Below are 17,536 nucleotides of genomic sequence, written 5' to 3' on the forward strand. Positions count from 1 at the left end.
CTAGACGAGAGGTCAGAACATCCTGGTGCTATTGCCAAGGCTTTGACTGACAGTATCAGGACAGCTGAAAGCTGGCTTTCAAAGTATTCAGAAAACACAGGCTTAAGATCAGGTGGTCCTGTGTCTGACATCCTCATCTGCTAGGGTGATGGCAAACAGAGGCTATTTTATGAGGGCAGAGGCAGGCTGGCAAACTAACTCTGCTTCTGTCTTCTTGAAGCTTCTCTTAGGCCAACATCCTCCCTCCCGCCTGCCAGCACCCTATTTTTTGGTATATTGTGGCAACAAATAAAAAATAATAATTTAATTAAAGATTTCTTGTAATAATATTATAACAGTCACAGTAATCATCTAAAATAGCACTGATGGATGTAATAGTTATTCATTATAATCATGTTCTGCTTAACCTTTGCAAATTGCAGTCACAGACAGACACACACACACACACACACACACACACACACACACACACACGGTAGAAGTGTCAGGAGACAAATGGGAATAAAGTGGGCAGTGGATGGGAAGACTGCTTCATAGGGAGACTGAGCTCGTGCCTTGCAAGTTAAGGAGATAAAGGGCCCCCGGATGGAGGAGAGTTCAACCAACTTAGAAGACTGCAATTGGGTGACACAAAACACTTCCAATCATTTTCAGGTTATCTGTGCATTTTGTGGTTTCGAGTTTGGTTTTATTCTTGTTGATTTTTAAAATTTATTTCATCCAGGGAAGAAGCACCATAGTCTTCATGGAATTCAGAACTTTACTAGTTTTAATCTCACCCTAGAGGCCGAAAAGCAATGAAACAGAGGCTGAGAGTGACATAAACAGAGTTAGTCCTCAGTCCTGCCTCTTTGGAAAGATGTCACACCTTTTCAACCAATAGCGTGAAGCCCAGGATGCAAATAAAACACACTGATCAGTTTACGCTGAATAACCCAGTTGTGTGGTTTATTGACTTCCACCAGAGACACTAGAGCCTTCCCATTTTATAAGTACAAAAACAAACAAACAAACAAACAAAAAAACATACAGTTTTCCTCCTTAAAGAAATCAACTAAATAATGATTTAGACTCCACAGCCCTTTGTAATTGAATGTATCAAACGGCTCCTCTGGCCAAACATGAATGCGAAATAAAGTTATGAACTATTGGCAATAAATGCACAGGGGTGGACGAGAGCAACTTTTGGAGAAAATAAGGGAAATAAATGGTTAACTACCAGCACACACACTCATGCTGGAGGACACAAAAAGGTTCACAGCAGTTGTTAAATTCATTTAGAGAAACTCACTTTATTTCTCCAACAGAGCTCTCACCAGCTAATCTGTACTACAACCCGCAGGAGTCTTAATATTCTCAGCAGGATCAAGATTCGGGCCACACTGATTCAGCTATTTAATCTTGCAAGAGAACAATATTTGGCAGGAAAAGATCCCACAGCACTGAGGGGACGTCCCAGTGGTTTGTTGTCAGCATAGACTGGGCCAAGAAGACTCAAGGAGGAAAACAAACAGCACTAACCAATGTTCCCATGTCCTTTCCTAGCTCTTCACTCAAACCCATGTGTATACTCTCCATACATGTGGAAAACACGCCTCACCTCTATGTTAGCTACTCCAGGTGTATGTATGTTTTTCAAAGGCAAAATGCTTTCTCAATAGTTGGGATCCTGCTGTGAAAAACGTACAATTTAAAAGTACCACAATATAGACTGGAGGCAGGAGAAGAGAGGGATGAAAATATCCATAATTTTACTTTTGATTTTATCAAAATCAAAGGAGCAAAATCATATATCAAAGATCATAAATGTATGCAAGTATTTAAGATATTAAATCTTAATATCTTAAATATCTTTTTAACCATCCTGAAATTAAGAAGCTGACCACAACTGAACATTTCTGACATTTTTTTGTATAAAACTATGGTGTGAGTTAATCTTTTGTTTTGTTGAAGACACATTTATTTCTTCACTTAAATTTCTGCTAAGCAACTCAGGTGGTTTGATTTAATTTTGAATTGTATTTTCTGAGAACTCTTACTGACAGGCAAACAGGGAATAGGGAAAGCAGATTTAGGGAAATAGAAAAACTTCAAAAAAAATTTATAGCACCTGCTATAAAAACAAACAGCAAAAATCACTATTGAAGTCCATGATTCAGTAAAACTCTTTGAAAATTATTTTATTTATTTATTTGTTTATTTATTGATTGATACTAGGGATTGAACTCGGGGATGCTTAACCACTGAGTCATATCCTCAGCCCTTTTTAATATTTTATTTAGACAAGGTCTTGCTAAGTTGCTTAGGGCCTCACTAAATTGCTGAGGCTGGCTTTGAACTTGTGATCCTCCTACCTCAGCCTCCTAAACCATTAGGATTACATAGCCCTTGCCTCCCAAACCGTATCAGTCAACCCTCTGATATTAACACAATGTTTCCACCATCAAAACATTCATCACACTTAGATAATTAAATTTATTATCAAATAGATGTAGATACTTGCTACAGTAGTTACCTGCTTATTTGTCAGAGGTTAACCACAAGTTTCATGGACCAGGGGTCCTGCCTATTTTATTCTTCATATTCCCTGCCTCCTAACAAAGTGCCTAGTACACATTAAACACTAAAAAAGTCTAAGTCAATAATTAAGTTTTCAGCCAGGTGCAGTGGTGCACACCTGTAATCCCATCAGCGCAAGAGTCTGATGCAGGAGAATCACAATAGTATCTCTCCCTAAAACCCGACAAGCTGGTGCTGGGTGCTCCTGCTTTTACCAAATTCATCCCTCCTGCTTTTTCCCCCCAAATATGTTTTTATATTCCACTGAGGACCTCCTTTTCCACTGAAGCTTTCCCAGTCACTCCATATGCTCTAGTATAGACATGAAAGCATCCAGAAAAGCTGTTCTTCTAGTTTTCTGAAACCCACAGGGACTGGTGAGAGGGGACGTGATTGAAAAACCAATAAAAAATATGGGCAAGTCAAGAAATCAGAACTTCCTGGTTCTTGTCCTTGGAACTCAGTAAAGTCTGAGGACCTCACCATTAAGATCCTTCAAACAGAAACTTAGTGACATCCTTCTGTACATACCATTGCACGATTCTGTGCAGAGAAAAGAGCTACAAGACAACTAGAGCAGCCATGAAAGAGAAGAAAACTACAGAAGGAAACATGAGCAAAAACACCCAGAAATGTAATTTCCATGACATATTTTTCTAGGAAAATGAAATGCAAATAAGAGGACATAGCTCTGTGTGTGTGTGTGTGTGTGTGTGTGTGTATTTTTTTTAAATCCCACACACTTGCTTCTAACTTCCAAATCATGAAATGTTCTCTAATTGTACAGTGGTGACTTGGATTACCAATGGAATTTGAAATATATCCCCAAACAATGCCTCCCTGGATTTATAGCCTTCTAATAAGCTAAAATATCATTTGACTATTATTCTTGTTAACTTAAAAAAAACTTTTAAACTTACCTCCCCCAATCCACCAAAATCATAATCATGTGGCACAAATATTAATGATAGTCGACATCTGGGACTCCACAAATATCTAGGTGAGATTTCATGATGTCACTGTGGGTAGGTCCCCAAAAGCTTAATAAACTCTGGGAGAAAAGATTCAGATGCTTTTTTAAGTTTTAAATCTACATAATGCACTAGAAATTAATATATTTTCCAAAAATCTGGCCTTTGTTAGATCCTAGGGCCTGGAATGTTTCTTTCCTATCATTCACTCTTCTGTCCCACCCTTTTATTCACATCTGCCCAGACCAACACCAGCCCAGGACAGGCCAAGTCTATATTCTGAACTACATAATTCAACTAAGACCTAAAAAATATAAAAGCACAATTACTAATGTAAGTTATCCCCCACCTTTTTTTTTTCTTTTGTCAATGACTATGGCTCAAAAACTGCAAATAAAAAGAGATTTGAAAGGGACACTTAAGAATTGAAAATAGGATCTAAAAGGATGTGGATTTCTTTTTTTTTTTGGGGGGGGGTAGGATTCTTTAGGTTGAAATAGGAAAATAAAAAAATTAATTAACAAACAAACAAATAAATAAATGTAGGAGTTTTCCAGGAGTGGCAGTAGAGGGTGGTGTCATCTAACTCCACTGTGGACTCTCGATTATGACAGTAGCATCTTATTGTATCCTACCTTGGATTATTCAAAGCACCTTCACAAAATGCATGTCACTTAATTACCTTAAAGTTTCTCCATGATACATGGAGACCATCCCTCATTCAGCCCTATTATGAACTGAATTGTGCCCTCTCCACCCAAAAAGGGTCCAATTTTGAAGCCCTAGCCACCAATGTGATGCATTTGGAGAGAGAGCCTTTAAGGACATAACTCGGGTTAAATGAGGCCACAAGGGCAGAGCTCAGATCCCATACCCTGATGCCCTTATCAACACCAGCTTTCTCCCCTTGACCCCGTGTGCACACACCAAGGAAGTCCATTTGAGGTCACAGAGAATGGGTGACAGCAACTATGTGCAATCCAAGAAAAGAGCCCTCACCAGAAACCAATGCTGCTGGACCTGTGTCTGTGATGTCCAGCCTCCAGCAACATGAAAAACTAAATATCTGTTATTTAAGCCCCCCAGCTGGTGGTATTTTGTGATGACAGCTCAAGTAGATTAATATAAGTCCTATTTTTTAGATACTTAAGTTAGCCAAAAAAAAAAAAGAAAGAAAGAAAAAGAAAATTCTTTGGCTACATTATAGAACAGGCCAGTGTGTGCATTTCCAATATAAGGAATTCCTGGGTGACATAGTAAGAAGCAATAGGCTCCCCTTTATTAAGGAAGTATTGCTACAATCTTTCAAGAAAACTAAAGAAGTCACTGAATATTTAAGTAGCAGGAAATGAAAAATAGGTATCAAGCAGCACAAACAAGAATAACACAATTCAAAACAATCTTGAAAAACAAAGGCTCTTTTGCAAAGAGGGGTTTCATGAGAAAGAACATGCAACAATAGTTAACATTCATTTATTCACTACATATTTCCTGGGCACCTGCTATATACCAAGCACTGTTTTAGGCACTAACAATCTTGCATTGAAAGGACAGATCCGTTTTTCATTCTGATGTGGTTCATCTCCTAGTAAATGGACCTAGACTTGAGAAGTGGATAGAAAGGCAAATCCTTCTGAAAAAAAGGGGGGGAGGAGGTTTAAGGAACCCTGTCAATTTATTTGTTTTCAAATTGGGCACCATGCTAGGCCATATCTTCACAAAGTTCATTCTGGGTGGAAGAAAACTCATAATGCAGCTGCTGAAGCAGTCAGCCAGAGCAGCATAGAGGCCAAGGTCTGGGAAGAGAAGGAAACCACTAAGCCAGCACAGATGGGAGGCCGGCAAGAACTTGCAGGCAGACGTGGAGATGCACCAGGCTCAGAGGGAAGGAAGGCACCCAGGCTGGAGATCTCCACTATCGTAAAGCAGGGACAGCCTCACATCCCATGTAAAGGTTTCCTTATTTTATCCTAAATGCAGTAGGGAGCCATTGACAGACTTTGAGGAAGAATGTGGCATAATCAGATATGTACTTTAGGAAGAATTTGCAAGAAACCATGTGAAAAATAGCCTGAAGCAGAGTGAGAGCAGTCAAGAGACTAGTCCAGAAAGCAAAGCAAGGGACAGGGACAAATCCTAAATAAAGGGTGCAACAAGAAGGCTGGGGATATACCTCAGTTGGCAGAGCATGCACAAGGCCCTGGGTTCAATCCCCTGAACCACAGAGGAGGAGAAAAAAAAAACAATAAACAGTGCAACAAGAAAGATAAAATATAAAGCACCAAACTGTCCATTCTTGGAGATACAAAAAATAGACTGAAAATTACATGGATGATCTTGGCCTTCATGTTTAAGAGGTAGAATATTTAGACATATGAAATACTAATTAAAACCACAAAGCGGGCTATGATATGTGCACTGAGTGGCACAAAGGACAGTACAAGGCACAAGGCACTGCAATAATCCAGAGACCAGGAAGAAGGCTGGAGCTGGTATTTGTGCGTCTGGGATCGGAGGGCTGGGATATCTGTTACTGAAGTGAGAAACTGTCCTAAACAACAGGAATGATTCATGGAAAAGTCCAGAACAAAGTAGCCAGGCCTAAAAGAAATGGACAGAGTTGACAAAGCTAAGGTGGAAAATAATTTAGGAGCAATTGGGGAGGATCTTCAGAGATAGAATGAAAGGGTTCAGGAGAGAGTAGGCTTGATCCTACTCAAAATGGAGGTCCAGGATGGTTTGTTAGTGAGTCATAATGAAAGTCCTGAAAAAAGAGATATACCAGAAAGATTTAGCTGGTAATGGTGTTAAGATACAAGGAGCACAAAGCACCTGGAAGGAGATAAGATCACTTAGGAGGCTACTGCAGGAACTCAGTGCAACTGAGAGGAAAGGAATGGGAAAAAGGTCTTCACAAGAGGAAGATCTTTGGAAATCAAATCAATCGTCTGCCACTTCCTTAATCTCTCATTTACAAGAAGTTGCATGTGCTAATTCCACGATCTTGAGGCATCTTCCCAAAGCTTCTCTCCAGAAGATGTCATCTTATAACCACAACTCTTGCGTTAGCATGCACAAGCCATTACTGGTCTGGGACACATTTGTTCCTTTAAGTGACTGGGGTTAGAAAATTGAGGATAAAAAAGAAGAGATCAGCCTTTGAAGTTCTGCCCTACATGGAAAAATAAAGCAAAACCAGGTGTAAAGTAAACCACGAATTGGAAAGGACCAAGAGGTCATTTTCCATACGTTGTTCTCATGAAAGTCTAAGTATTCCTTCTGGAAATCCTTTCCTTTGGTAGAGATTGTTCAGAGCATCTCATTGGATGCTATATGTCAGAGTGATCAAAAAATGAACGAAGTATTCATCCATGTGTTAGATATTATAAGAAAAACATAGACTATTGCTCTATTGCTTTTTTTCACATATTTGATCTCTGATTTAAAGATACTGCTACTGATGGATCCACTATATTGCTTGGGACTGCATTGGAGTTACTGGTCACAATGAGTTGGAGGCAAGGTACAGTCCATTAAAACAACATAGAGATTCCCTCAGTAAATCGATGAGTCTTCAAGGGCTCACATCTTAACAATTGACCTCATAATTAGTCATCTATGTCAATCAGCCTAGTTATAACACAAATACCATTCTATTCTCTTTTCAAACTACTTCGTGTATTAGACTTAGCTACTCAAAATCAGAAGCTTTCATTTAAAATTTTCATTAGTTATCAAAGCTGTTTCTTGTACATGGGAAAAAATTAGAAGTCTGTTTCCATGTTAAATGCTATTCTAATTCCTACATTTCTCCCCTTAAAAATTAAAAAAAAAAAACTTTCAATGTTTGCCGAATATAAAAAGAAAACCTCCTATGTCAGTTGTTCAGATTCATATAAGACCTAATTGCCTCCTACAAGATAATTTTGCCACCCGTTTACAATTAACATGCATTTCTCATGCATGAGTTGACCCAATTACATAACAAATTTTGCCTTTGGGGATTTCTCTTGACTGCTTGTCTTCTGTCCACCGTACAACTCAATTTCACACTGTCAGCAGCCTGAACATGGTTACAGTCAGTCTCTGTCAAAATGATTTATTTAAATTACAAACAGAGACCAAATCCCTAGATAATCATCTCTACCCTCACATGCTCACCCTTACATTCAACCTAACTTTGAATCAAATCTTTTAATAGTCTGTAGACACTGTATTCAATTATTACATAATGTTTAGTTCTAATAATCTAATATTTCTGAAGCTAACTCATAAAATTTCAGGAAACTAAATCAGCAGTATCAATGCAAACTTATTAACGGGCATATAATTTATTTTAAATTCCAAGAAGTCAATTAAAAATTATGTGGCTGTTATCAAAAAACAGTTAAAAGTAATTACACTTCAGGATCAAATTACTGAAAGATTTTTTTTCTATAATGTTTAAAAAAAGCTCCAATCTTAGCTTTTCTTGTAAAGCAAGCAAGTATTTCTTATAAATGGATACAGTGGATTGAAAATGATAGCAAAAAAAAAAAAAAGGTATTTAGGAAACAGGATGTATAACCAAAATTATAGACAAGGCAAAGAATACAACAGTGGTAAGAACACTGATCTAAGAGGGTACAGCCAGACACACAACAGAGTCATGTAAAAATACTCCCTGTGTATATCAAGGACAAGCACAAATCCTGACAAATCAAATAATGATCCACTTACTATTTTAGTCAGTCTGTAAAATGTATCATTTTCTCATTGGGTATTTTCCTCCCTTTTTCACCTGATATTCTTCTTTCCCCCCCAAATAAATGAGAAAATAAACACCTAGTTTTTACCCACAGCACAAAGTCTGTAAAAGTCTCCTGGGGTTCGACTTTACCATTTTATATCACAATTGATCCCCAGGCTGTCTCAGCTAATTGAAAGTGCAGCTTGTATGGGTGTATAAACAGGCAGAAGAAAATGCATCAATAATCTCTGTCAGGCTACACTGGGTACCTTGGATGCCTGGCAAGGATGCTGCTACACCATCCTGCTCCGGGCACCTGTATATAAAACTGAAGGTGAACCACTCAAAACTAGAGAAATGCCTTTAGAATTACCCACAAAGGCTAGAGCTAGAATAACAAGAGATAAAAGGTTTTATAAAAATCCCCAAGGACATAGCATTCCTCAATTCTTATTTGTACACTGTCCTTTAAGAACATTTTCCTAAAACATTGTTAAAGGAAATGCAAAGATGGGGCTGGCCACATGGCTCAATAGTAAGAGCACCATATGCCTAGCATGCACAAATCTGAGGATTCAATCTCGGCACTACAAATAATAATAGTAACAAAATAAAATGACCCATAGAATTTGGGACCTAGAAGGAGGATATGATTAAGTGATTTAACCATGAAAAATCTGTTGACGCTGTCCACAAAGGCTGTCAGGCTGCATTCTGTTGAAGTGATGCATCTGAAGCAAAATTGGAACTTCTAAATAATATCTTTAATTAAATGGTTTGACTGGATATCCTGATTTCCCATAAAAATCTGTTTGCAAGTCCAATACTCTATTTTCATAAATAACCTCTATTAAACTCTACCTGAATAGTAATATTTTGAATAAGATGAAGACAATCTTGTAGAACAAAATTGGAAAATAAAAGAACAATTCTTTATTTCAGAAGCCAAGTTCTATTTCTTCCCAACCATTAAATAAATTCTAAAATCATACCTCTTCTCTTTTTCTTTCTATAGCTATTCTGGGTAACATAGCAGAAGAATTTTAAATTGCAGGATTTAATAAATCTCACTTGTTCAATACGCTGTCATTAAGGTTCCATAAGAAAGAAGGCAGGGCTAACCCACTCTCACCTCTTTTATTACACACAATTTGAAATTTATAGTTGTACTTTATCCCACACTTCAGTAACATATGCAGGCTGAGGGGGCATATCCCAATGATTTCAAATCCTTCACAAATGAATGTGAAAGTGACTGAAAAAAAATTCATAACATTGACACAGACACAAGCAATCAAAAATGCCCATTCATCCATAACATATTACCCAAAACACCTAGGAGTTGTCACTGCTTTATGTCTTTATATTTCCATTAGTCCAAGGGGGACTAATGGCAGTTTAGAATGAGCCATATAATATTTAAAGATAAAATGGATGAAAAATACATAAGAACATGGAACAAAGGGGGAAATAAAGATCATGAAGACACTTTAGTTAACCCACCTAGATCAACACGTATTGCACTTGGAGTTCTAATTAAGACTCACAAATCTCACATCCCTTACGATGTTCAAGATGAGTCAGCTCCCTCCCAGCATCTCCAGCAAGAAGATACTGGGGTTTTCCCAAACTAGATACTTTCATACCTTCTTCCTCTTAAAACAGACACAATCTAGGCCACTTTCAAACCTATCTGGGTTTGAGCCAATATTGTTCCCCAGGTGTATGGAAAACCAGACTAACCAAAGTATGACTTTCAGATCAATCCCCAATTTCTTACAGGAAAAGATCTTTTAATAATATGGAAAACCCAGTGAGGTAATGGGAAAAGTTTATGAAGTTAGAAGCTTAGAAATGAATAATAAATTTTCTAGACCTCAGAATAATTGACAGCCTCCCTTTCTCAGGAGTAGGTCCTGAACAGTAACATTGTGAAATCTATGTATTTTTTACTGTTACCCAAATGTTAAGAAGCCTCAAAGTGACTAAAAGAAGTCTGCTAAGGTTGCTAACATCAAGACACCACAAAACAATATGTTTTTTTAAAAAATGTCTAAATTATATGCTTTAAAAATTTAGCATTCTCTAAATTGTAGGCTTAATCTAATTGGGGCTTTATACATAATGCTATGTATATGATAAATATAGATTAATACATACCTGTGTCATAAGGCATCTTTGCGTATTTAAGAAGGGATCTGGCTACGACCTCTGATATTGAATAAAATGTATATGCCTGCTAATGATAAAGGATGGAAATGTGATCAGTTCTGTTCTAGTTAAATATGAATATTGACTTAATTTGAATATAAATGAAAAGGCTTACCTTGGAATCCACTGCAATCTTTCCAGTAGCTGTCATGTAGATGTCTTGAGTAGAAATGTTGGATTCTTTTTGAAATAAATTTCTATGATAGTTGAAGACTTAAGATACAACTTTGCTTTTTACAGCATTGCTTTTATTTTTTTTAATTTCCAAAAATTATCAAAAGAAAGAAATGCTACTGAATGTCACTGCTTGTGGAATGTGTCTCTGATTTGCATTTTTAAAAGCAAAAGTGGATTTTTAAGGAAAGAATAAAGGGGAAGGAAGACGAGAAGAGTGATCTTCACTGTTCATGATTGGCAGGTTGTTGGAATGCAGTAGGAAAACTAAGTGACAAATGTTATGAATCTTTAAAATTCAACTCTTTCTCTTCAAAGGAAAAAACCCTTACTAATATAAAATGCCCATTTAAAGACCAAACAATGGGTAAACCTTAGGGTATATGATTAAAAAAAAAAAAAAAAAAAACAGTGTGCTGTTCTTCCTCCCACTCCCTAAATTCATTTTTTTTAGACATCAAATGTTTTGTTTTTGAACTTTGGACAATTAAAATTTTTTTCTCAAATCATGTGACACACAAAATCCACTTCTCATGAAAAGCGGTATAAGTTTTGCATGTTTGCTTCTAATTTTATCACGCAGCTATTGATTTTCATTCATATTTCCTCTTGGATATCTATCACTGAATTAATTTTGTAGAAAAATAAATTTGGGTACATTTCATACAGTACTTTGGAAGAAACAATCACACATATGAGTTACAAAAAATTAAGAATGAATCATTTAGCCACCTTTAATAAGTACTAAACCAACACTTTCCTGTCTCTAATATGTTTTAAACTTCTGTGAGTCCCAATTTTCTTTTTAAAGGAAAACATAGCACCCAGAAAGATGCAGCTTTCGTAACTACATACATAAATGTTTATCTCCAAAATTAGATAGAATGCCTGATTCAACACATATCTAATTTAAAGTATTAAGCTATCTATACATGTAATTAGCAAATGTAAGATTCTTCAAGATAACTTAACCTTTTATGTATATTTTGCATGTTTAGCCACAAGGAAAAAAAATTTTTTTTAAACTTAGTTATAAAAATCCTATTTTGGAAAGATTCAGAAGCTGAGAACTATTTAAAATGTAGTAAGATACTGCATGACAGTAACTGATAGGCTCTAGATGGCGGTGAAGTCGGAGGGAAGGGATCTCACAGGCGCAGTTGTTTGAGGACTCCGTTCCTCGAAAACCACAACAACATACACTCCTCCAAGACACCCAGACTCACACTGCCCTCCACAAACACACTCTAGAGCTGCCAAGTCACTAAGCCACAGGCACCTACATTACTGATTTGTTCCTGCGTCCTCTTCAGCCGCTGCAATTCCGGAGTGTCTGTTACGATGCTGAAGCCCCTCCCTTTGCTTTCTTCAAAATCTCTTTTGTACTTGACCTAAGAAGGAGGAAGAAAATAAAAGGGGAGGAAAATTAAAAAAGAAAAGTAAATAGATGAATCACAAATCCCATCCAGGACAGACAAGAGCCCACGAAGATGCTAGGATTGGAAGCAATGCCCACAAACACAGGTCTCAGCAAGAGGGACCCTGAAACTTAGCAGCACATGGCCAAGCCACCTGGTTTATGTCCCAGCAACTCCACCTACTATCTGTGCAATCTCAGGCAAGTTACTTCATCATTCTGGGCCTTAGTGGTCTTATCTGTCAAACAGTGACAACAAGAGAAGCAATATAATTGGTTGTAGGAATAGAATCAAATGATTCCATGCATGTACGTGGCTGATGGGAACAGGCAACTAATAGTTATCATCATCCTCAATATTAATACTATTACTGGAAAAACAAAGTTAAATCTTCTCCCCTCAGGCCTGTCTTGTCAATGACAAAGCATTGTCCTGAGCTTGAACTGTTCTCTGAATAAAGGACACAAACAAAATCAACAGTCCTGTACCTAAGTTCTTCTCACTCTAGCTCACAAGGCAAAGCATATGGACACTATTACACAAAGCCACACGGCCAGATGGCGAGTATATAATTCTTATGAAAATATTTATAAAATAGGCCACACCTCGGGACTTAAGAAGCCTCCAATAAAGCTGGGAATGGAACCACCATTTGACCCAGCTATTCCCCTTCTCGGTCTATTCCCTAAAGACCTAAAAAGAGCATACTACAGGGACACTGTTACATCGATGTTCATAGCAGCACAATTCACAATAGCAAGACTGTGGAACCAACCTAGATGCCCTTCAATAGATGAATGGATAAAAAAAATGTGGCATTTATACACAATGGAGTATTACTCAGCACTAAAAAATGACAAAATCATGGCATCTGCAGGGAAATGGATGGCATTAGAGCAGATTATGCTAAGTGAAGCCAGCCAATCCCTAAAAAACAAATGCCAAATGTCTTCTTTGATATAAGGAGAGTAACTAAGAACAGAGTAGGGACGAAGAGCATAAGAAGAAGATTAACATTAAACAGGGATGAGAGGTGGGAGGGAAAGGGAGAGAGAAGGGAAATTGCATGGAAATGGAAGGAGACCCTCAGGGGTATACAAAATTACATACAAGAGGAAGTGAGGGGAAAAGGAAAAAAAATACAAGGGGGAGAAATGAATTACAGTAGAGGGGGTAGAGAGAGAAGAGGGGAGGGGAGGGGAGGGGAGGGGGGATAGTAGAGGATAGGAAAGGCAGCAGAATACAACAGACACTAGTATGGCAATATGTAAATCAGTGGATGCGTAACTGATGTGACTCTGCAATCTGTATACGGGGTAAAAATGGGAGTTCATAACCCACTTGAATCAAAGTGTGAAATATGATATATCAAGAACTATGTAATGTTTTGAACAACCAACAATAAAAATTAAAAAAAAAAAGAAGCCTCCAATACATGCCCTTGGCAGAGTGTATGCCGAGGTACCTATGATTTTCTTCCCAGTGTTTTGATCCACTTTCTTCCTAGTAACAGCACAGTAAGGTTGAATTTTACTGAAATTTACTGGGATGGTCATTGCTTCATCCTACTGGGTCCGATCTCATGTTACTAGCATAACAGCTAAATATTCTGCCTGTTAATGACTCAGACAGTTGTATCACTTTGTTCTTATTTTCTTAAGCCTAAATATCAAGGAGTATGGAAACAGATTTTGATGGCAATAGAATCCCCTTTTTAAGTTCAGAATTACAAGGCTCAAACTGACACTCAAAAGTAAACTTATGGGGCTGGGGTTATGGCTCAGTGGTAGAGCACTTGCCTTGTCTTGTGTGGGGCCCTGGGTTAGATCCTCAGCACCACATAAATAAACAAAATAAACATACTGTGTTCATCTGAAACTAAATAATAATAATAAGTAACATAAAAAATGGGATTCTGTAAGTGAAAATTCTGTATAAGTTTGAAAAGTTCACTTAGGCGATCATGGAGCTACTTTTTTTGTTGAGCACATCTGTACTTAATTAAATACTTAATTTGTAACAGTGGTCCACTTTATGCTTTGAATGTAGCCCTTGCTGCTCTGCCACTGCAACTTATTTTTAAAAGGGACATGTAGAAAAGATAGTGGAATGAGACGACATCATTACCCTAGGTATGTGTATGATGACACAACCAGAGACATGAAAAGTTGTGCTCCATTTGTGTACTATGAATTGAAATACATTCTGCTGTCATGTATAACTAATTAGAATGAATGAAGGAAGGAAGGAAGGATTGAATGAATGAATGAATAAATAATATGTTTCTTTCTCTTCCTCTTTCCCTCCCCCTCCCTAATCTCTCCTACCCTCAATCTTGGGAAAAGAAAACAGGATTATCTTTCTTCCTCATTCTAGGCAAGTTATCTGTTCCTGAATCCAGACTTTCGGGATGGCACCAGAAGATCTCAGAAATGACTATCTTCCAAATTAACACGTGAATTACAACTCCAACAGAGAACATGTGGAATGTAGCCTTTGAATCTCCTCTTTAAAAACCCCCTGCCCCACTGGGGCACAGAATCACAGCCTCTGGGACAGGAGTCCCCTGTGCTTCTCCTTTGCTAACAAAGCAATAAAGCTTTTTCCTTTTGGTCAAAACCGCATCCTCATCATTTTGGATTGGCATCGGGGGACAAGAACTAAGCTTCCGCAACTGAAATACTAAAACACTTACTTTATTCCCATAAATAAAAGGTCCAATAAATTGCAATATTTTTTATTCCAGAGAAAATGCTGAGTGAGTTGAACCCTCTAACCTTCAATCTCCCTGCCACATGTGAAGACACAAACACTGGCACTTTCTCAGAGTCTTATGCCTAACTAAGCAGAGAAGCTATTTAGCTTGACTGGTAATAAGCCCTAGCGTGCAGGACCATTAAATAATAAAAGTAAGAGAGATGACAAGATGGTGCTGGCAGTGTTAGGGAATAGATAGATGTGGATGGTGAGAACAGGAGGTTAAGGGGATAATTCTATAAAATGGGCCCACAGTGCTGACCCCCCACATGCTTTCTTTTCCAAGAAGCAATTCACCTGCCGCCCTGCCTGGCCTAAGTGGACTGGCTATGACACGTTCTTCAGTAAACTACCTGTCACACTGCAAGAGAAATGCAGGCCCCAAATAATGTTGACAAGAGGAACCCAAGTTACCCTGAAGGGGGAGACTTTTTGTGACTAGATCCTGAAAATCTGGAGATAAGGATAATTCCTCCTAATCATAAAAATCTGTCAGAACATATGGTCAAGAATCCAATTAGAACTGGTCAGCATGGGTCAAGGCAACGTAAAGTTGCCATGACTGCGGGGACTCTGCTGTCAGTCAAAAGTCAAGAGGTGAATGTAGGTAGGACTCTCTGTAAACTTCTCTGGGATCCCCAATAAAACTGGAATGCAGAAGAGGCACACCATCCCTCTCCTCTCTGAGAGGACCCACTCTCTCCCTTGAGAGTGTTCCCTTCCCCTTTTCCTATCCCTTCAATAAACTCATTCCAGTTACTCTCAGCAACATGGAAATGTAAGAAGAAGAGTCTATCAGACAAATCTTTTTTTTTTTTTTAAGAGAGAGTGAGAGAGGAGAGAGAGTGAGAGAGAGAATTTTTAATATTTATTTTTTAGTTTTTGGCGGACACAACATCTTTGTTGGTATGTGGTGCTGAGGATCGAACCCGGGCCGCACGCATGTGAGGCGAGCGCGCTACCGCTTGAGCCACATCCCCAGCCCATATCAGACAAATCTTAACATCCCTAAAGCCAGTTTCAGAGAAAGCACCATCACGTATTCTTTTTGATATCTGTTTCACCTTTTAAAATAGCAATGTGCAAAGAAAGAGGAAAAAAAGAAAAAAACACATTCAATTCTAGAATCACAATTTGGAGCAGACTACCATTTGGCAATCTTTGGCACATTCATGAGACACATGAGAATCCTTTGATTCGGGCTTGCTTAGATAAGTGACTAGTTTTGAAAAGTGTAAAATGATCTCTATAAATGGTTCACAGCATTCTAAAAGATATTTATTCCTTTTCAATGGTGGGGTACACAACCAAACTTCATGTGCTCAGTACCAACCCACCAGCATTTCTTTATTACATGGGGTAGGAGCCTTGGAGACATTAGTCAGCTGTCTTTTCCATACTCCCACCCACTGACACCCTATCTACAGAGCCTTGGCTCACCAGAGTTGCTCAATAAATGTTTCAGAAAGTGAAGGGAGAGAAAGAGAAAGGAAGAAGGAGAGAGAGAGAGAGAGAGAGAGAGAGAGAGAGAGAAGGAATTGAAGCCAAGAGGGAGGGACTGCTTGCCAGATCTACAGGTAAGAGAGGAAATTCATACTTAGGAAATAGAAAATGGCTTCACTTGGCTGGAACAACTGGTGGAAAAGAGGGATTCTGGGGAGAGTGGGTAAAGGCCAGGACATTCCACTAAGACTCATAGCTCTAAATAGATTTTGAAACAAATTGCTATCCAAGTTGCTTTTAAAAATTAACATTAACATAGTAAATATTTATTAAGCCTTCCATAAGCTTCCCTTGGAATCCCTGCCTCTTAAGCCAGCAAAAAAAAAAATAATAATAATAATAACTTTCCTCCCCCTGTGTTCAGCCTTGGATATGGAAGAATCATCTCTGGTCTCTAAGAAAGTGATTCACAGTGATTCCATGAATAACAATAACAATCTTCTAGGAATGCCATTCTCTGGAATCTGGAATCTCCCCCTCACATGTTCCTTGATTCCATCCTTTTTGACTTTATTGGGCACCTACAATATGGCCAAGTGCCGTCCCATGGATGGGAACTATGCAACCAAGAAAGCAGTCTACACTCCCTGCCCTCAAAGAGCTTATGTTACAGGACGAGAGATGGAAAAGACACAAGACCCAACTAAGCCAAAAAATTGGCCTGTGAGTGAAAAGTGCTAAGAGAAACATAATGCAAGACAGTGGGGTGCACAGTGGGAGGAACACTGGCCTCGTAGGGTGGCAAGAGAAGGCCCCAAAGAGAGGGTGACATTGCAATAATCCTGAGTAGTGTGGTGGGGGAGGCACACACATGTTCAGAGAGAGCTTTAAAGGTGAGGGTACAGATGGAGCAAATTCCCAAAGTTGAGAATGGCACAGAGGGAACCTGGCTAGAGCCCAAGCAAGGGGAAAAGGAGGGCAGAGAGTGAGCACGGGATGTGCAGGCCCTGAGGACACTGGCTTCCCCCACCCACCCCAGCCAAGACACGAAGCCACTGGAGAAGCATCTCGCAGTTGCTGACTGGAGTCTTAACAGGCTCCCCCTGGCTGCTCTCTGCAAGCCCAGTGGGGGAATATTATGAAGCCAGGAGACCTGAGGGGCAGGCAATGTCGGATCTTCTTCCTCAGCTGTCCTCTGTCATAAAACAGTCCTGGGGCCAGGAAATAGCAAGAGTTCTTGGGCCCAACCTCAAGACCCTAACTTCCCATGACAC

General features: G+C 38.7%; 1 protein-coding gene across 2 annotated transcripts in view; it reads right to left on the bottom strand.

Annotated features, from left to right (window-relative positions):
- NEBL (nebulette) overlaps positions 1-17,536 on the bottom strand; it is a 346,363-nt gene that overhangs the window by 145,821 nt on the left and 183,006 nt on the right. Inside the window, exons 1-2 of one of the 2 annotated variants that reach the window (XM_081298828.1) lie at positions 10,586-10,605; positions 10,420-10,498 (exon numbers count right to left, since the gene is read on the bottom strand). Coding sequence is in view for 1 of the 2 variants with exons in the window: in XM_081298827.1 (XP_081154953.1) it covers positions 11,928-12,035 (108 nt within the window). In the remaining variant the exon portion in view is untranslated. Of the gene's footprint in view, positions 1-10,419; positions 10,499-10,585; positions 10,606-11,927; positions 12,036-17,536 lie in introns of those variants that run through there. The other variant, XM_081298827.1, reaches the window with a different exon arrangement.

The sequence above is a fragment of the Spermophilus citellus genome, assembly GCF_964194105.1.
Source record: "Spermophilus citellus genome assembly, chromosome: 6".
Lineage (NCBI taxonomy): Eukaryota > Metazoa > Chordata > Mammalia > Rodentia > Sciuridae > Spermophilus > Spermophilus citellus.